The sequence below is a fragment of the Sycon ciliatum genome, chromosome 1, assembly GCF_964019385.1.
Source record: "Sycon ciliatum chromosome 1, ocSycCili1.1, whole genome shotgun sequence".
NCBI classification, from domain to species: domain Eukaryota; kingdom Metazoa; phylum Porifera; class Calcarea; order Leucosolenida; family Sycettidae; genus Sycon; species Sycon ciliatum.
The window spans coordinates 86,778,634-86,798,298 of NC_088643.1; the positions used below are offsets into that span (position 1 = coordinate 86,778,634).

The following is a 19,665-nucleotide window of genomic DNA, read 5'->3' on the forward strand; positions in this document are numbered from 1 at the left end:
GAGGACACACTGGCTAGGCTCGCCGGATCTACTGTCTTTTCCACGCTGGATGCCAACAGTGGCTTCTGGCAAGTGCCTCTCACGGAGTCTGCATCCAAGCTGACCACGTTCATCACGCCTGTGGGTCGGTTCCGATTCCTCCGGATGCCATTCGGTATAACCTCTGCACCGGAAATCTTCCAGCGACGCCTGCAGGATTTCCTGTCCCACGTCAAAGGTTCTGAGGTATTCATGGACGACCTTCTGGTCCACACCGCTAACGAAGCTGAACACGACCACCGGCTGGACACAACGCGCCAGGTCCTTGCCGACGCCGGCATCACTCTAAACCCCGATAAATGCCACCTCAAGCAGTCGTCAGTCAAGTACCTGGGACACACCGTCAGCGGGTACGGTGTGAAACCCGACCCCAGCAAAGTCTCCGCCATTGAAGACCTCAAAGAGCCTACGAATGTTCCTGAGGTCCGCCGTGCCTTGGGTCTGTTCACATACGTCGCCAGATTCATCCCGGAATTGGCTACGATCTCAGCGCCCCTCCGTCAGCTCCTGCACACCGACACTGATTGGTTCTGGAACTCCCCGCAGCAGGACGCATTCCGTCGGCTGAAAGAGCTCGTCGTTTCAGCCCCGTGCTTAGTGCACTATGACCCCAAGTGTCCCATCATGGTCAGTGCAGATGCTAGCAGCTATGGCATTGGTGGTGTTCTGCTCCGGAAGCACGATGGCGACTGGCGCCCAGTGGCCTACGCCTCCCGTTCCCTGACCAAGACCGAACAAGGCTACGCGCAGATCGAAAAGGAATGCCTCGCAGCGGTGTGGACGTGCGAGAGGCTAGACCAGTACCTCTTCGGCGCTCCCAGGTTCATCGTGCAGACGGACCTCAAGCCCCTTGTGCCACTGATCAACACCAGAGACCTGGACAAGGTTCCCATCCGATGCCAACGAATGCTGCTCCGCTTCCTCCGGTACGAAGTCCATGCCATACACGTTCCCGGCAAGGATCTGGTGGTGGCCGACACGCTCTCACGAGCGCCAGCATCGGCATCAGTTGACAACGTTCTGCAAGACGACATCGGCATGGTTTTATCAACCACTGCCGAAGATCTCACGAGTCCATCCGTTCTCGCCGACCTAGCCAAGGCTACGTCTGAAGATCCCGTGTTATCCAGTGTGATGCGCTACGTCATCCATGGCTGGCCTGCTACCGTCCCTGACGACATCAAGCCGTTCCATCGTGAGCGAGGCCAGTTGTCTCACATGCAAGGTGTCTTGTGCCACGGCTTTCGCCTGGTTGTTCCGTCCGTGCTACAGCCTGAGATCCTCCAGAAGCTGCACGATGGTCACCAAGGTGTCACGAAGAGTAAAGCCCGTGCCCGCTTCTCGTCGTGGTGGCCAGGTATCTCTGCCGACATCGAGGCGTACGTCGCCAAGTGCACTACCTGTACCAAGCAGCATCATCAGTCTCCAGAGCCTCTTCAGACAGCTCCGTTCCCCGAGTGTCCGTGGCAGCGTATCGCATCGGATCTCTGTGATGTCGACGGCCGCCAGTACCTGATTACCGTCGACTATTTCTCCCGTTACATTGATGTCGCTTGTCTCTCATCGACTACGTCACGGGCCGTCATACTCATCTGAAGAGCATATTTGCTGTCCACGGCTATCCGGACATCTTCGTCAGCGATAACGGGCCACAGTTCGCTTCCGACGCCTTTGCACAGTTTATGTCATCGTGCAACATCACGCATCGGACCAGCAGCCCGAAGCATCCTCAAAGCAACGGAGAAGCAGAACGCGCCGAGCAGACTGCCAAACGACTCATCCGTGCGCCAGGTGATCTACAGCAGTCCCTCCTAGCGTATCGCTCCACACCCCTGGTCAACGGCTATTCGCCCGCCGAACTCTTGTACGGCCGCAGGCTCCGCACCAATCTTCCGTGCCCACCTGATCTCCTGCAACCCTCCTGGCCAGACATCACCGCTCTCCGGGCCAAGGAGCAGGAGGCTAAGCATCGTCAAGAAGATCACTTCGATCAACGCTTCGCAGCCAAGTCGCTCTCCCCTCTGCCACTGGGAGCGAAAGTGTGGGTCGACGACAAGCGCGAGGGTACAGTGGTTGAGCAACTCACCGATCGCTCCTACAACATCGCCACCTCATCCGGTCTTCTGCGCCGAAACCGTCGTGCAGTGAAGTTGCTCCAGCCAGTGACTCCTCCCGGACCGGTGCCAGCAGTACCACCGGCCGCGCTAGTCCCGCAACAACAGCCTGTGCCTACGTCACAGCCAACTCTGCGTGCTCGCAACATCCAGCCACCGCAGAGATTGATCGCTACCATGTAACTCTCTCTGGCTTCATGCTATTGCTATTGCTCTCCCGCACATTGAATAGTTCTGTTCTATGCGCCCGGCTATTTACAACCCGTACATGTATCTGTCTTGCCTTTGCTCTATAACAGTTTTTTTTCCCCAGCTGTTGTGTTTTTGCTCTCTTCAATTTTTTTTCAAAAAGGGGAGATGTCCTATCCTGTACCATGTTATCCTTTCACCCATTCACGGCATAGTCCTTCCCCTGTCTGTCGCCATGTATAGACGGTACGTGACCTCTCACTACCCCCGTGCTACGCACGATACCATGCTCTGCTGGGCATGGCCTCCCTGACTCTTCACTATATCTACACTCATCTGTCTGTAAAATAAAGGACTTCCTTATGTCAGTACATGACACAACAGATACGATAATGGTTCTCTAAACTGACTTAGGACTTAGCCTTCATTCTGACATCAGCAGAGGGTAAGGGGGGGGGGCTTGTCATTTCAAGGATAGATGCCACATTTATTGTGCATACACATCACATGAACAGCACTTACACGTGTTTTCGGTTCTAGTTTCTGCACAGCTGAGAGCACCTTGAATTGAGTAGGGGCCCTGCGACAAGTTACTCTCAGAATGTCTTTCCGGCTATTATCGGCTTTCATCTTGTTTCTCAGTGCCGCAAACTCCTCCTGTATCTGCTTCTTTCGGCTGGCCTTCTGCACAACAGCATCATATTCATGCTGGGAGATGAGATAATCATTGTACTTGGCTTTTTCCCTAGGCTTTACTTGCATACGTTCAATGTCCTTGAGTTCAACTTGTTCACTTGGAGAGAAGTGGACTCGCCTGTCAGCTGGCATGCATGTAGGCACGTCACTCGCATTGCCAGATATTGACTTCTCATGCGATGGTTCACGCTGGGACCCAAGGCCCTCGTCTTGTCCAGTCTTACTCTTGAGTAGTATGTCCGCACTTGTGGCACTCTCGTCCGCTTGAATAGGTGTGCTTGCATCAGACCACTCTTCGCCGATAATCAAGTCACTCGGTGTAGCTGCTGCGTTCTGCTCGTCAAGCAACAGTGGAGTGCTAGCCTCCCCAGCATCTTCAGCCATGGCCTCACCAGGAGCCATTGCAGTGGAAAGATCAGCACTGGACTCCACAACTTGAGAATTGTCCACGCTACTGTTGGATGCAGGTGGTGTTATGCTGCTGTTCGAGTTCTGACTGGAGGAGCCTGTACCCCCTACAGAGGATGGCGTAGCAGACAGGCTCATAATTTCAGAAGCGATGAAGGCTAGAACACTCTGGGAAGGTGCGCTCGCAGCTGACGCTGGACCTGTATGGTCAGATTCGCCTTTGCCATCCGTTGATTCAATTGCGACAAGGTCTGGCTCAGGTCTGATGTCATTCAAGTCTGCCCTGACATCATCATCTGGCTCATTCTTGACATCATCTGACACATTCTTGACATTACTTGAGCTGTCTTCCGCACTACACCGTGCAAGAGATGTGACAATTGGTGCTGCCGTCGCTTCTGCAGTCTCCGTTTCCCGCGCAAGTGTAGAGAATGGCTTCACAGGCGCTTTCCGTTTCCCGACAGGAGCCACTCCCGCCGTAGATGATTTCGCAGTGATAGCCAGCTTTGGAGCACTCCGAAGTCTGGCAGTGCTGTGGGAAGCCGGCATTGGGTTAGTCTTGATGATCTAGCAGAGAAAAATTATAAAAAATAACACAGAGTCCACACATATAGTTGGATAATGACAGGCCGCTACAGTAAAACCTGTCAAAGAGACCACTGCAATAGGAGACAACCTGTCTTTAGAGGCCGGACAAGTCAATCACCAAACCCTGTTGGAACACACATAGTAAACCTCCATTGATCCAGACTCCCTTAGATCCAAGACACTCCCAGCCACTAGATGTACTTCTGGGCCCTTTGCGTCAGACCACAAAACATTGGCTTTTCAAAGGAACAGTGGCACCAACAAAGTTCTAGATAAAAGAAAAGACAAATTGGTACGAGTTATGGCTAATAGTCAACCGATGTACTGTAAAAGCCATATATATAACGAAGTGCTAACTCTAACAAGTTAACGAGTAGAAATCTGTCGTTAAAATAGAAATCGTTGTACAGAAATCGATACATATACTGTCCTATTGAGCGTTGAGAATGAGTGAAAATCGTTACCTTTGGTACACGTAAACTAGTCAATTTTGGGAAATCGTTATACTAGTATATGCGCCTCGTTAGAATACTGGCTGGTTTACAGTAACCAGAGTACATACAGTCAGATAGTGTGACGACTAGCCGCACTAAACAGATAGGGAGTACTGAGAGACACTAAACAGATACAGTAGGGAGTACTGAGAGACACTAAACAGATACAGTAGGGAGTACTGAGAGACACTAAACAGATACAGTAGGGAGTACTGAGAGACACTAAACAGATACAGTAGGGAGTACTGAGAGACACTAAACAGATACAGTAGGGAGTACTGAGAGACACTAAACAGATACAGTAGGGAGTACTGAGAGACATTAAAAACGACTTGACACCTAGCTCTAACACATCTCCAAAGCGCAAACCAACAACCTTCCAACCCGAGCCTAGATTGTTGCTTTGTGCTTTGGAGATGTGTTAGAGCTAGGTGTTAGGTCGATGAAAATATCTCCGTACAGTACTGCCGCTCGCCGAAGAACTGAGGGCTCAGCCTCCTAGCCTAGGCCGTTTTTTATTTTCATGTATTACAGTCTATGCACGGTTGAGTCACCGTGTATACATTGGTAATTTGGTAAGCTGTGCTTGGTGAAATTCTAGCCTGGTCTTTCTTCGGTACTATGTTCTTCGGCGTCCGACAGTACTGTACTCCCTGGCAGTCTGTGCCTTCACACTCGCTGACTGTATATAACCTGTTTACATTGGTGGGCCGTTAATCATAACTCATACTAATTTGCCTTTCTTCTTACATAGAATTATTACTGGCCCAGTCACCATCCGAGTTCAGACCAATAATATTGATTGGTAAATGGTGACTACCTGAATGTAAACTATAATTATGCATGCTCTGGGCTGTGGGCAATTCCTAGTTGCCGGCTGTACCTGGTCCCAATGTACCTGGTCCTAATGGGCCCGGATAACGAGAGCTCTCCTGTGCATGCACATTTGGAATTCATCTACAAGAAGAGAGAGAGAGAGAGGGGGGGGGGGGGAGGGGGGTACTAAACCAGCATTACGGAACCATCCCATGATTACAACATTTCAATAGAATTGTCAACAGCAACGCAGGGCCCAGTGACTAACCTGTGGAGCTCTGCTACCGTGCTGGCGGTGGCTAGCAGGTGCACGTGCGCCATGCTGCTGCTTCTGCCGCTTCTCAGCCTGTGGTGGCCGGTCCATTGCAATCAGGCTTCGTGAGTCATACAAATATCGGTAGAATTTGAACGCTTGTTGACGGTACACGCTGGAGTACGCCGCACGTGACTTTAATCAGGTCTGGGTGGAGATTGAAGTTGCTCTGTCACACATCCGCCATCTATAATCAAACAATACAGGTACCAGTGTACACTCCTGCTAGCATGCATAATAATGCCTAATAATGCATAATTATACTGAGAGCATGACTATACTGAGCAGCTTCGAGTCCAAACAAACCTACATAATGAATGTACTGGAAATAATATGGGACCTAATAAAGTGCACGCACATGATTGTCAGATATTCTCGCAGCCATGCACTACTGGAAACAAAATTTATACAGATTACTTCGACACCGTTCAAGCCATAGCCGCATCGCACCGACTGCTTCAACAAACTTTTCATTGACAAAACACAGATCTGGTAGTGGTAACGTTTCCAAAATTAGGCTTCACCTCTTCGTATGAGGTGCACATCATGTTGCAAGAGCCTGAAGAGGGCGTTTGCACTCGAACTATTTACTTGCAGCTTTCCAAGCCAGCCACGTTATGTAAAATGATTCCCACACTGGCCTAAGACTAAGAGTTCCGAGAGCAGGTGGATGAAAATCGTCTTCACATCGGAGAGGCGAGACAAACAGATGTTTGAGTAAGCTCAGGCCAGAGCCAAAGTCAAAATGGTATGGCACTTATCTTCAATCATACTTCATAGCATTATTGTTGTTTCACTCTCTGTCCTGTCATTGGACTTTGAAGCAGCGGACTTCTCGGTTCACATTTCAGCTGCTTTTGAAAAGTTCACTTGGTTCACCGCGTCACCTGGCGCTGCACCCGCGTGGTTCATGTTACCATGGTTCTCACGGATCGCGGAGTTGGTATTTTACTACGTACAATGACAATGACATGATTGTACTTCCTGTTTTGCAACACGATCAATCATCTGCATCACTGACACTGTTTATCAGTGATCATTATGAATATGAGCAAGAGTCACTTCAAATGAGTTTACACGAATGGAGTTTCTCAACAATTAGTTGTAGTGTACAGGTCTGTTAATTATGAATACGTGCAGTATGATTCGGGGGACAGGAGAACTGTGCAACTCCTCGGCCGCTGGAAGCACTATTCCTGTCGATGATCTTGAAACCCAGTCCAAATCTGTTACTCAGAAATACAGTGAGGGGGAAATATTGCTTAGGAGGAAGCTAGCTACACTGTACCGTATCATGGATCATTTGGGCTGGACACAAGGTATTTACAATCACATAACGGTACGCATTGAAGCTAGCTTCATAGTCCAGGAAAGCTTGTCAAAAGGTTTCGTATTTGTATTTCTCAATAACTTCGATTCAGTACCTTTTTGCTGATCAAGTCAGTATAATTAATTATGCACCAAGAATTTTGCACGTGCAGATCTGCATTTAGTTGAAGCCTTCACATGCACACACGTACACACACCACACACGTACACACACCACACACACACACGTACGCACGCACAAGCGTGCATGCCTGTCACCAAAGTGATACAGCAAACAAGCTATACTACAGTCCATTTCAAAACTATAGACGCGTACCTAGGCAAAAACCGTTATGCCAGCATCTATACCACATAAAATCTGTGATCACTTTGTGCATAAATTTTTCCAAATTGGGCGTCTGTTATCCAATCCGTTAGAAACTATATGAGAGTAATTGTGGAGCGATCCTGAGCAATATTCCGAAAACTATTCTCAAAAATTTCCAGCCAAATTTGAAATATTTCAAAAACCCTACGCGTCTATAGTTTTGAAATGCACTGTAGACATCGTAGCTTGTGCTGGGATGGCAACCTTCAAACTGCTTGGACACACACGCATACCCGTTTAGGCCCTTCGGGGGCATCGGAAGGTATTTTAATGTGGTACTTTCAGCCATATCAAGTACAATTTACTCGTGGGGGAGGGGTAGCTGAGCCGAAAAGTTTTGGAAATTTAGAGCCCAGATCAGTGCATTTTATTGATTCGCGGGGGTACCCCTAGGGCAAAAAGTGGTGCGGTCAATACCGTAGTGACCGTACCGTGTCCGACACCCCTGCCTTTATTTCATCGCTGGTGAGTGGTGTAAAACCACACATCGTGACATACTCCCTGCACAGAAGAACTTAGATTCTTGCTCTCGTCATCCTGGCTAGGTTACTGTACTTGCATGAAAAATACAAGGGAAGAATGGGTGGACCCTGTTTTCCCAGTTGTAAATCAAGCCCTTTGGGGAGCGAAGGGCTATTCTAAGACCACCTGTGGGTACAAGGTTACATCTCTCATTGTTAGGTAGATGTAAGCCTTGCTTGTGAGTTTTACGAGGTATGGTGATGACAGTATTTCACAAGGTGGAGGACACATTGTAAGGAACAGTGCTCCCAACTATGACAAGAGACCGCAAGACCGAGGTCCTGCCAACCGGTCTCTGGTTGTAGTCAGGAGCACTATTCCTCGCAGTGCGTCCTCCACCTTGTGAAATGCTACAATCATCATAATCTTTCATTGTTGTTGCACTGGTCAGTGCCCAACTGTAATCACCTGAGCTAAGCTATAGTATAATGTAGACTGTGTTGTATTATACACACACCCATCTCTTAGCCGTCCACCTTGGGACCAAAGAATGTTCGTAACTCAGAAGACTGTACATACTGGTATGTTTACCATGTGATTCATCATATTGTCAGGCAATGTGTAAAGAACTACCTGGTGCACACTTGGACTAGTATACATATACATGTAGTAGTAAAAAAACTACTACTCAGAAGGGGACCGGATATGAGAGGACTGAGTGTATATAGCTCTTCAGCAAAGTCTTCTGCATTGTGCTTTTGTGTGGTGTGTGTGCGTGTGCGTGCGTGCGTGTGTGAAGGTGCGTGTTTCGCCAGGCAGTGACGAGTTCTTGATTAATCCGTTTGGCTTTCACTACAACGAAATCACGGCTGGCTCCCTGGTCAAGGTTGATGGTGATGGCGCAATCCTTGACGAGGGCTGCACACAGCTGGGTATCAGTAAGGCCGGGTACACGCTGCACTCAGCTGTACACGCTGGCCGGCCGGACGTGCAGTGTGTCATTCATGTCCACACCGATGTTGGAGCAGCGGTACGTGCATACCACTTTGTGAAGAAGAAGAAAACATATTTAGAAGATAACTACAGTAACTTATTCATGTGTATAATTGCAACGACACTGTTCTCAGTAAGTGGACATTGCACACTGTACATGTAAAGTGGGAGAGTGAGTGACCATGGTCCTGGCATAACACCTGGCCTGGAAGCTGATTGCCAGTGCGCTTTGCACACCGAACTGCCGTGTTGAATAGACTGGACGAGATCATGGCCAGTCTCTCTACTCACCATATTGAGATGGACCTGGAGTGTTCTACACTGTATTATGTATGTGGCAGTCACGCCGTGTCCTGGTGTCAGCGACTGTGTTGAGTTGAATTGTTCACATGTTGTGCTGGTGTTTGTTCTGTTCTATATCCGATGTTCAGGTATCAGCAATGAAAAGAGGACTTCTGCCCATCAGCCAAGAGGCAATGATTGTGAGTCTTGCCGTATCTTCTTCAGTCTTATCCTGGGCCGCTGTGTGTAAGCCTCGGCATTATGAAGAGTGCTTCGACCAGCTATGCACTGCATCCAGCGTCCTGATCTCCGTGAATTGGCTTCTTGCCTTTTCTTCTACAGGTTGGTGAAGTCAGCTACCATGATTACAACGGGATTTTTGTGGACGAGGCTGAACGGCAAAAGATAATTGATGACCTGGGACCTAAGAACATGGTATGTCTGAGTGTGCCTTGCCTTCTCCAACACAAGATTCTTTGTTATTGTACTTCCAAGTACACTTGAACTTCCTGGCCTACATGGGACTGGGCATATCCGTACTAGGAATCGTCCGTACCCCAGGACTACTTCGAAGTACATTCAAGTTGTGTACTTATAGACTTTGTGAGGCTTGCTACGTTTTAACCCGGAAACAGCGTCCAGTAGCGTCTAATACAGTAACGTTATAACAAATTGGCGTGGACTAGAGACCATCAGGTTGGTAGAACAGTTCAGATACGGGGAGGTCGAGTGTGTCTCATTTCCAGGAGCGCCTTATGTCTTTGTTTATTCTCATAGTGGATGTGTTTTTGTTCGTTCCTATATTTTCTGTACTGCTGTTGTAGGTGATGATCCTGCGAAACCATGGACTTGTAGCTATGGGTAGGACAATCGAAGAAGCACTTCATTATATCTATAATGTGGTGAAGGCCTGCCAAGTGCAAGTAAGAACAAGTGTGTGTTGCTGTTCCAATGTGCTGAGAGATTTTCCTTCTTTTGTTTTATGTGTTTGTTTTCACCTTTGTGTTGCTGCAATGTGATGTGACTTTAAGTTGCGCTCGCATGGTATGTAAGCTCTCAGGTACAGAAACGTTTCTTTGTGAAAGTGATGTGTGTAGCCAATTTTTCTTTCCAGCCACTGGAAATCAGATAGCTTTCTCGCGCGGTTTTTCAAGGAACCATTCCACGTGAGCGTGTGATGATTCTCCTGTCAAATTCGTGCCTTTTCCTTTCCTGCAGTCACTGATTTTGCTTGCCATGTGAGCGTACCCTATAGTGGTCTCTGTTGCACAAAGGGAGAAATGGTCCGTTTGTGCGTAGTTTGTATACCAAGTTTGCTGGATAGTTACACAACTGACCGCATGTCATATTATTGTGTCCGTGTTGTGTGTTGTGTGTTGTGTGTTATGTATTGTGTGTTGTGTGTTGTGTATTGTGTGTTGTGTGTTGTGTGTTGTGTATTGTGTGTTGTGTATTGTGTATTGTGTGTGTATTGTGTATTGTGTGTGTATTGTGTATTGTGTGTGTATTGTGTGTTGTGTGTTGTGTATTGTGTATTGTGTGTGTATTGTGTGTGTATTGTGTGTGTATTGTGTGTTGTGTATTGTGTATTGTGTGTGTATTGTGTGTGTATTGTGTGTTGTGTGTTGTGTATTGTGTATTGTGTGTGTATTGTGTGTGTATTGTGTGTGTATTGTGTGTTGTGTATTGTGTATTGTGTGTGTATTGTGTGTGTATTGTGTGTTGTGTGTTGTGTATTGTGTGTGTATTGTGTATTGTGTATTGTGTGTTGTGTGTTGTGTATTGTGTGTTGTGTATTGTGTATTGTGTGTTGTGTATTGTGTATTGTGTGTTGTGTGTTGTGTGTTGTGTATTGTGTGTTGTGTATTGTGTGTGTATTGTGTGTTGTGTGTTGTGTATTGTGTGTTGTGTATTGTGTGTTGTGTATTGTGTATTGTGTATTGTGTGTGTATTGTGTGTTGTGTATTGTGTGTTGTGTATTGTGTGTTGTGTATTATGTGTGCTTATATGTGCGGTGGTATGTGTATTCAGGTCCATCTACAACAGCTTGGTCCTGATATGACTGATGAGCTGACAGTACCTAGCAAGGCTGTACAAGAGGATGTTGTCCGTGTCGTCACCAAGGGTGGTGGTGGAGTCAGCTCTGGCTCATGGGGCATTGGAGAGCTAGAGTTTGAGGCCCTTGTCAGGGAGCTGCACAGAAAGGTATGTTGACGCATTAGGAAAGTGTTAGGAAGTGACTTGGTACCATCATGGACAAGGGCGCTCCTGTTATATTTTCGGCAGTTTGTGGCTCTCGTACAACTTCACTCTTTTATTGTGCAAACTGGTATTACGCTTTAGGTGATGAATGAATGTACATGTACATGTAGGTGTTCATATGAAGAGGACACCAGCTCTTAAGACTGTGCAGCTCTACATGTGCTTGCTATGTGCCCAGCCAACGGTGAAAACTCACGCCATGTAGTGCGATGTTCACACTGGGCTCCTCTAGGAACATCTAGCCTGCAATGAGTAGTACTTGACCTTATCTGTTGTAGAATCAGTCTGCTTATATACTGTCATCCGCTGTACAGAATGTGTCTGCATTGGTGCCTGTGTATCATGCAGTCTGAGACTTCCCTGCCTGAGACCACAGATAGATGCAGAGTTCCTTACCCTTGTGTGCTTATGTACTCTTGATAATACTCTAAGTATTCTTAATTAATTTTCACATCGTCCCCTGTCTCTGAATACCTGCTCGCTGTGTGTGTGTGTGTGGGGGGGGGGGGGGGGTTGTGTGCACTACTTCCTGTCATTCATTGACTTTTCTTTTGTGTCAACATGTACCCCAGGGTTGTGCAACTGGTCTTCAGCTGAAATCGGAACAACTCATACGCCGGTGAAAGGACGGAAGCAGAACATTTGGAAATGTATCTCCGTGATTTACAAACAGATGCCCTCTTACTTCAAGTACTACTGTGATCACACAGCACTACACACTACTAAATGTACCCGCTGTGACTGGACAGTATTCCGCCCTGCCTAGGACTTCAAAATTACTAGTGAAGGTATTGTAAGATGCTACATTTGAACATGGTGTTTGGCACAGCATTTTGTTATGTTGGGTTTGTGACCACTGGCAAGATGTGGTAGTAGAGGTAGTGGTGGTAGTGGAGACAGCTTCTCTCCTACCTGCCTGCATGCTGTAGACTCTTTCCGCTAATGTATCCGCCACTATCCGCCTATCCGCCACTATCCGCCCTGAGCAGCTGTGCGACTCAGTACACCTGTGTTGTCCCTCAGTGGACCATGGTGGACTCAGTGGACGACGGGTTTCGACTCAGTAGTGCCTCAGGATGTTCCGGTGTGGGAGAACTTACACTGGTTTGGTCTGAATGGGCACAGTTGAAGAGAATGCAAGGCTGTTCAACACCGGAACACAGATCTCTTCCTTTCCCCGAGGATTCCTGTGGCAGTACGTCCAGGTTAAACACGATGTGCGTATTCCTACTTTTAGCCGATATCTCTACAGTGTTTTAGACTACACGTGGTGCTTATAATTTTGGGAGCAACCAGACAACTTACTTCCTTGCCTTTTAGATCCCGCTTCATTTCTCAACATTCCATAATTTCACATAGCTATATTCTCATAGATCAGCACATCAGTTTGGGCCATTCTTTGTACTGGATTAGTTCACCTTTGTTCTCGGGTTGAGCTGTTTCTAGCATCGCCTGGCATATCCTGACACCGGATGTACAGCTTTTAGAACCACTTCATCATGGTGATGAAAGGAACTTTATCAAAACTAACTTATTTTTTTATCCATCATATCTCGCCTGCTTTCATTTTCCGTGGACTCAGCTGGTCTGGGTTTTATGATTCACAACGAACTCTGTTGGTCTGCATTTCACGGTTTGCAATGAGCTCAGCTGACCTGGGTTTCATAGTTTCCTGTTTCTGGTTAGCTCCGGCACTGTTCTACATAAGTCATTGCCCCGGTGGTTTATGTGTGGTGATTCCTTTGTTCACCCGCTTGTACATGTACCTGCCCACTACAGTGGACAGTGGATTGTGTCATCAGTTCTCGTAATGCAAGATGTACCCATTTGATACTGTACGTCGCATTTACTTCGAAGTGTGCCTTGCTAAGGCTCAGATCCTAAACCAGTCCGCCCATTGGGGTCTGCAGTTGGTTACACTACAGGGGGGGGGGGGGGGGGGGAGCGTTGAAACTGATACGTGTAACACGGGGGAAGTGAAGGGGGGGGGGGGGTAATCATTTGAATACCGAGCCCAACCTTGGCATGGCCTGACAGCCTGAGCATACAGCACTCTCGCGAGGAGCGTATCGCATAGCTTTCTGCGTGTTTACTTCTGTTGGCAGGGGCTTGAAAGTCGGGTTTGTCAAACCTGTTTCTCTTCATTTTCATGTGGCTATTCCATTGCGAAATCTAGCTGCATTGGCATCAGGCCAAAACTGCTCATCACTGTTGCGGAACCTTGCCCAAGTAACGTTAGTTAGTTCGATATATCAGGTCAACTGGTGGATTCCAGCAGATGGAGTCTTGGGCCTGATGGTGTCATGTCGAAAACAGGATGGAGCAGGGAGACAGGGAGTGCGTCACATTATGATACTGCACAGTCTACTATACTGTAGCTCCAACCAGTTAAAATCAGGTTAAACGACTCCCTAGTTGTAATCATGACTACCGGTATGTCTATTACTACAGCTACTAGTATTACTATTAGTGCATTGGACTACAGTACATGCAATCTACAATCGGTATGGACTATGGAGTATGGTAGATCCACATCTACCACGATCTACGTAGATCTATGAGGGGCTGTGCCAGGCATGCACATAACATTGTATCATTTGTATGACTGTCTTGGTAGAGGCGCTAGGCGACAACGACCTTTCAAAAATTGAGTTGGAATGTCACCAATGTCAAAGAGAAGCAAGTTCAGTTCTCTTTCAATTCATTTCAGGTATTGTGGCTACTTCCACCTGAAAGCTACAGTTCGAGTAACTAGCATTGGAAATCCATCCAGCACATGTTGCCAGTCCCTATTTCGTTACGCTGATGGCCGATACAAGCGAAGGGAACCCTGGAAGCGAGCCACAGCTGCCCCTCGATTGAAAAGAGGCGTTCAGCTGAGAAAGAAAGAGTGGCTGTCATTTCTTCAGCTCCTATCTCCAGATCTCGGACGCTATCATTTCAGATAGAAGGTGGGTGCTCTCTTCGGAACTAACACTTGGCTCCATGTTATGCCGGTTCTGAACGAGTACTGCGGTAGCGACTAGGCGGTCAGGCGCTTCATCCCTCTGCGGCTAGCTTCAACAAGAAGGCCCTGCACTGCAGCACGTGTCAGTGATTCTCAGAATCATAGAATCATCAAACAGGCAACAATGGCATCAAGGCAAAAGTCTGCCTCGAAGACGATGTGGGAGAGACAGGGAAGCAGGGAGCACCTGCAATTGCAGCACGAAGTGAGCCGCATCAGCAAGAGGCGTAGGGTGTGCGCTGTGCTGGAGAGCAGTCAGTTCCGTGGTCATCTAGAGGACATTGTCAGTCGCCGCTATCCAAGTGGTAGACCTGCCGCTGAGAATGGCCATCAAGGACTGGAACTTTCCGAAGATGAGTCTGATGATTCCAGGGATGCATCAGCTTCAGAAAGTGAAGATCTACAGCCTCAGGTGAAGACCCGCCAGAGGGGTATGCAGCAATCTATGAGGTCTAGGCACAGTATGGTGCGGCAGCAGCAGCAGCAGCAGCAGCAGCATGTACGCTGTATTGATGACATTGATCAAAATGCATCTAAAGTGTTTGGCAAAGAAGACGTCCTGGCCCGGAGAAAGCTGGCCACTCTGTACAGAATCGTAGATCAATGCGGCTGGTCGCAAGGCATCTACAACCACATCACGGTAAGCTGCGACTGGGAGGAAGTACATTACACCTTGTATGCCAGTGTCATCGGGGAGACAACTAAACACAGCAGTCCCCAAAACTAGGCGCATGTCCGAATTTCAGAATGTATACATGAACCATGGTTTACGAAACTCTTGATTGAAACAGTACACTGTCAAAACTTCAGCAGTTCAGGTGCAGCCATGCTAGCACGAGTTTCAGATCAGTGCCAACATACCGCAAATGCGTATGCATACATTGACCCTGCCCTGGGCTGAGGCCAACCGTACCGGCATCATTCAGACTGTGCGTGGGACCTCGGCTCTTAGTGCTCCATCCGCCCCGTGTGCGCCTGTGCTGCTGTGCTGTCTCCATGGGACAAAACTATCTGCACAATCACCCCATATTGGAGGTGAATTAATGGCTTTAGTGGACTTAGTGGTTAGGTTGTATGCTTTAGGGCATGGAAACCATTGTTAATCCGGCATCAGTCAAGTTCTTTGTCTGTCCAGAATCATTAATTTTATGCTTCCATGGTGGAGTAATAGTCACTGTTTTCCATGGTGGAGTAATAGTCACTGTTTTCAATTTGTTCATGCTCTCTGTACGTGCATGTAGGTCCGCATCAATTCAACTAGAGACGAGTTTCTCCTCAATCCATATGGCCTGCGTTACGATGAGATCACAGCCAGCTCACTGGTCAAGGTTGATGCTGAAGGCAATGTTATCAATGAGGGCTCGACCAGGCTGGGAATCAATAAGAAGGGCTTTGCTCTACACTCGATGATACACTCCATTCGACCAGATGCGCAATGTGTCATCCACGTGCAAACACCGGCTGGAAATGCGGTAAGATCCCCTCCTCCCCTCCCCCCCCCCCAATCACCCACATTTTGAAGTTTCTCACCTTTTTCACTTTGCGCATGCATCTCCGGGAAGTTCCTTGCACTTCTGTCCGTTCTGATTGTGTGCCCTATCTGCACTCACTGTGACTGAATCATGTAGTAAAGTCACAGCTGAGCCTGGCAAGACTTTGTGACATCTAAACAACCCAGCGGAAAATCCTTGCTACAATGTGAACATATCACCTGTGTTGCAAACTGATCATTACTCACGGCACCACGAGATCCATGACACATCATAGTCGGAACCATTCTCTCCTCATTATAATTCGTGGTACCAGGCCACTGGAGCAACTTTGCACTCATCAAGTCGGGCATATCCGACTGGCAGAGGAGTTGGTGCAAATGAGTGTGAACGATAATCCCTTTATGAACTGACCCAAATTCAGGACGTTTATGCTGTTTGCACTGTTGTTCAGATATCGGCAATGGGAGTTGGGCTCTTGCCAATTTGCCAAGAAGCTATGATTGTAAGCATGGATGTGCTTGATACGGCCGCATTACTGCATCACTACAAATGCATCGAACTGCATAGCACACCCAGTTTGAGAGACAAACTGGGAAATGAATACTTGTGCATGACATTGTACATCAGTGCATCTATTATGTTGACATAAGTTGGTTCATGTCCTTACACTCAGTTCTGTAGCGCAGGCCCATTTGGCAGAAGTATGACAGTTAGCAGGCGCAGATCACTGCGTCCTTTTCCCAACCCAGTTCCTACGGTTCATGTGTAATGAAACTTTGTCATCACCTGACCACCGTAAGTAAAGCCGGACTCTGAATGTTTCCTCCAGGTTGGCAAGGTCGCTTACCATCAATTGCGTGGAACCCCAGACAACGGGAGAGAACGGCGGCAACTAGCAACAGACCTGGGCTCCTCAAGTAAAGTAGGTGTCGAACAAGGGAGTGAAGCACTGCTTCAGTTTGTTGCAATGGCCAGGCCTGAGTGTGAAATCTGCAGAGGTGTATAGTACTGTATACCATGACCACGAGCAATTAAGCTAGCTAAGTGACCGGGTTGAAGATGTAGTAGTACTGGTGGCATCATCACACTGTCACTGGTACTGAGTTTTCCCCGGCTTATTGCCAGGACTGTAGAATTATGTATTTGCCATTATGCCGCCGCCGGAGTATAATGCACACCCCGACTTTCAGTGAGCTATCAATTTGGACCACTTGGAGTGCAGTTGACGTCGTACACGTCCAAATGATATCCGGAGTGCTGCATTGCATCCGGAAATTCTGAGCCCAAGAACTACCGGCAAGGATGATGCAATGGTTGACGAGGCTTTAACGATGACATGCAGCACTATTCTCTGATACATTTTTTTGTAAATCAATCCGACATGCAGTTACAGTGGACCAGCATGAACTGGTATTCAATGTAGCAGCGGACTACCATCTGGTTCATACTGCTGTTTCTATCTTTATTTTCTTGTGCCCTGGCTAGGTAATGATCGTGCACAATCATGGACTGGTGGCCATGGGGCGTACCATCGATGAAGCACTCTACTACATGTTTCATCTGGTGAAGGCATGTGAAACACAGGTATGCCCTATAAAATTGTGATGTGTGCAAAATGGCAGTTTCGAGAAAGCTGTGGGGGACCCGACAGTGCTTAGCACAATGAAGTATTATGGTGCTGTGACAGCAGTAGCAGCCAATGTCTGTTTTAGATCTCACTCTACACTGTCCTGTCTGGTTCCGTATCTATGAACCCGATACATTTTGCTATTAAGGTGGAAATGAAACGCATTTTTTTGCAAATTTGAGTGTGGTGGTACCACCGGCCACTACTCAACTTTTGTAGGACCAATCCCGGAAACGTTGGGACCACAGTAGTACTTCCTCGTTAGGATCACTGCATGTACACAATACAATTCATATTTTCATCATCGTATTTTATACAAGTACCATCATATTTTTATTTGTGGTAACCTTGCCATTTTTCTTCAGGTGTGTGCCCTGGGAAGTGGAGTAGCGATAGAAAAGCTCATCATACCGGACCACACAGCACAGCAACTATTCATCATACCCGACCACACAGCACAGCAACTAGTCATGAAAGGAAGCAGCAATGTTGCTACACCTGATCACTCCACATGCCCTGAGTGGAGCATTGGCGAACTGGAATTTGAGGCGCTTGCCAGAGATCTGGATGGAAAGGTATGACCGGTGCTGAATCTGCTACTCAGTGATGCCACGTGTAACATTTGTAGTAATCCTGCCTGGACAAGATGTGTGGGTGCACAAACGTCGTATACATTCAGGGCGTTTTCAATTTCAGTGTTATCCCAGGTAAATCTCTTAGCCTGCGGTGAGGTCAATTGAACTGCTCCTGCAGAATAGTGCAAACACATGACATGCACCGGGCATAGGCCTTTCCTCCCTGCTCCTAGGAAATGCTGGCGTAGCAAAGAAAAGGGTTCCATGGTGGTGTGGGTAGAGGAGACCCTGCTCCACGATTTCCTAATTTTTCTTTTTTTTTTCTCACTTTGGCTTGTTCCAGGGTTACAAGACTGGGCTGGCGCTAAGAACAAGTAGCATAGTGAATGCCGGTGTTCAAGCTGACTACACCAGGTCAAGCAAAACACAGGAAAGGCATGATCATGCCGAGGCAGACTGTAGCCAACAAAACGGTGCCTGGGAGTTCCTTGATGGTGAACAGATCCATGACAGACGGGCAATGCCTGCACAGCCAACAGCAATGCAGCAACACCTGGTAAGTATGGTACAGCACTGTTGATCCACCTCTGTCTAACTTCCACGCCCTGTCGAATATCTACCTGTGAGCTTAGGCTAACTTCAAGGCACACGCCAAAGTCCGTTGTCGAACCAATACATGCACTGCAGTACGAAATGTCACTTGAAACGTGTTGGGCGACTGAATACCTGGACAGCCAAAACGAACGTGAGGAACAATTGACTGGTGGCGAGCCGGATGTGCCAGGCACTTAGGGTGTCTTTAGCGCTGTTTGTGTGTGCCTTTGTACATGTATCTGTACAGCATACACCCACTACTATGACCCGTGATCATCAACAGCTGGACACTAGCACGGCAATAGTTCAGGCACAATCACAATCAGTTGAGATGGCACCGACATCCAACATGACCAGAGTATCGACAAGTTCAGCTGGCCGTTTCGCCGTCACCCAATCTCCGCTGCTGGCAGCTGGTTCTGACGATGTGCAGAGTCGGCGGGTAGATGTGGCACAGTCCATGGGTGGCGCACTTGCTTCACTACAAGAGTGTGTTGCACAGGCAAGAGATCCAGGATCAGCGACAGCAGCAGCACCACGTCCCCGTGCCATCATCCAGCCGAGGGGCACAGCACATGCTCAGACACGGGAGCAGCAATGGTACCAACCTATCACAGATCAACCCTTGCCAAATGATCGCGCCTATTCACTATTACACCCTGGAGGCTCAGGTGCAGCTGATGATCAGCTGGAAGACGATAGCCTATATCTGGATCTCCATGAGGATGATGACTCACCGACCAGTACATATCTCGGCTATTCTGATGCGCTGCATCAGACAACGGAGATCGCCGAAAATGTAGCAATATCCACGAGCCGGGCAGCTTCAAGGGCACTGTCCCGTAGCAGTGGTGACGCCAACTAAGACTACACCCAGAATGCTGGCTGTGCTCTTTACCTGTTGGTCGATATTACGGTCCCCTACAACAGACGAACAAACGCTGTGTGCTACCAAGAGTACATCGCCATAGTAACATACTCCCGGTCCTATACTACAAGTTGTATCAAGAGTACATG

The 19,665-nt window shown here is 47.9% G+C and overlaps 3 protein-coding genes across 4 annotated transcripts in view; 2 read left to right on the forward strand and 1 right to left on the reverse strand.

The window, feature by feature from the left end:
• LOC135806120 (uncharacterized) overlaps positions 1 to 6,464 on the reverse strand; it is an 87,537-nt gene extending 81,073 nt beyond the window's left edge. For both annotated transcript variants that reach the window (XR_010551205.1, XM_065320272.1), the window contains exons 1-3: positions 6,182 to 6,464; positions 5,613 to 5,844; positions 2,865 to 4,013 (exon numbers count right to left, since the gene is read on the reverse strand). Coding sequence is in view for 1 of the 2 variants with exons in the window: in XM_065320272.1 (XP_065176344.1) it covers positions 2,865 to 4,013; positions 5,613 to 5,708 (1,245 nt within the window). In the remaining variant the exon portion in view is untranslated. The remainder of the gene's footprint in view (positions 1 to 2,864; positions 4,014 to 5,612; positions 5,845 to 6,181) is intronic.
• A 240-nt stretch (positions 6,465 to 6,704) lies between these two features.
• On the forward strand, positions 6,705 to 13,183 carry LOC135806122 (alpha-adducin-like). Its single transcript, XM_065320274.1, has 7 exons — positions 6,705 to 6,996; positions 8,615 to 8,845; positions 9,240 to 9,290; positions 9,433 to 9,525; positions 9,915 to 10,013; positions 11,122 to 11,295; positions 11,925 to 13,183. The coding sequence occupies exons 1-7, from the start codon at positions 6,784 to 6,786 to the stop codon at positions 11,973 to 11,975; spliced, it is 912 nt and encodes a 303-aa protein (XP_065176346.1). The 5' UTR covers positions 6,705 to 6,783; the 3' UTR covers positions 11,976 to 13,183.
• An 802-nt stretch (positions 13,184 to 13,985) lies between these two features.
• On the forward strand, positions 13,986 to 19,555 carry LOC135806124 (alpha-adducin-like). The gene is made up of 8 exons (XM_065320276.1): positions 13,986 to 14,999; positions 15,601 to 15,831; positions 16,304 to 16,354; positions 16,682 to 16,774; positions 17,338 to 17,436; positions 17,845 to 18,054; positions 18,398 to 18,610; positions 18,896 to 19,555. Exons 1-8 carry the CDS (start codon positions 14,484 to 14,486, stop codon positions 19,511 to 19,513), a joined length of 2,031 nt encoding a protein of 676 aa, XP_065176348.1. The 5' UTR covers positions 13,986 to 14,483; the 3' UTR covers positions 19,514 to 19,555.
• The last annotated feature ends 110 nt before the right edge of the window (positions 19,556 to 19,665 follow it).

Excerpts from the sequence above, each read along its gene's own strand:
- LOC135806122 (XM_065320274.1), top strand. The coding sequence starts at position 6,784 with ATGAATACGTGCAGTATGATTCGGGGGACAGGAGAACTGTGCAACTCC. Across the intron at positions 6,997-8,614 it reads GTATTTACAATCACATAACG|GTGCGTGTTTCGCCAGGCAG; the intron begins GTACGCATTGAA and ends GCGTGTGTGAAG. Across the intron at positions 8,846-9,239 it reads ACACCGATGTTGGAGCAGCG|GTATCAGCAATGAAAAGAGG; the intron begins GTACGTGCATAC and ends TCCGATGTTCAG.
- LOC135806124 (XM_065320276.1), top strand. The coding sequence starts at position 14,484 with ATGGCATCAAGGCAAAAGTCTGCCTCGAAGACGATGTGGGAGAGACAG. Across the intron at positions 15,832-16,303 it reads AAACACCGGCTGGAAATGCG|ATATCGGCAATGGGAGTTGG; the intron begins GTAAGATCCCCT and ends ACTGTTGTTCAG. Across the intron at positions 18,611-18,895 it reads CAGCAATGCAGCAACACCTG|CATACACCCACTACTATGAC; the intron begins GTAAGTATGGTA and ends GTATCTGTACAG.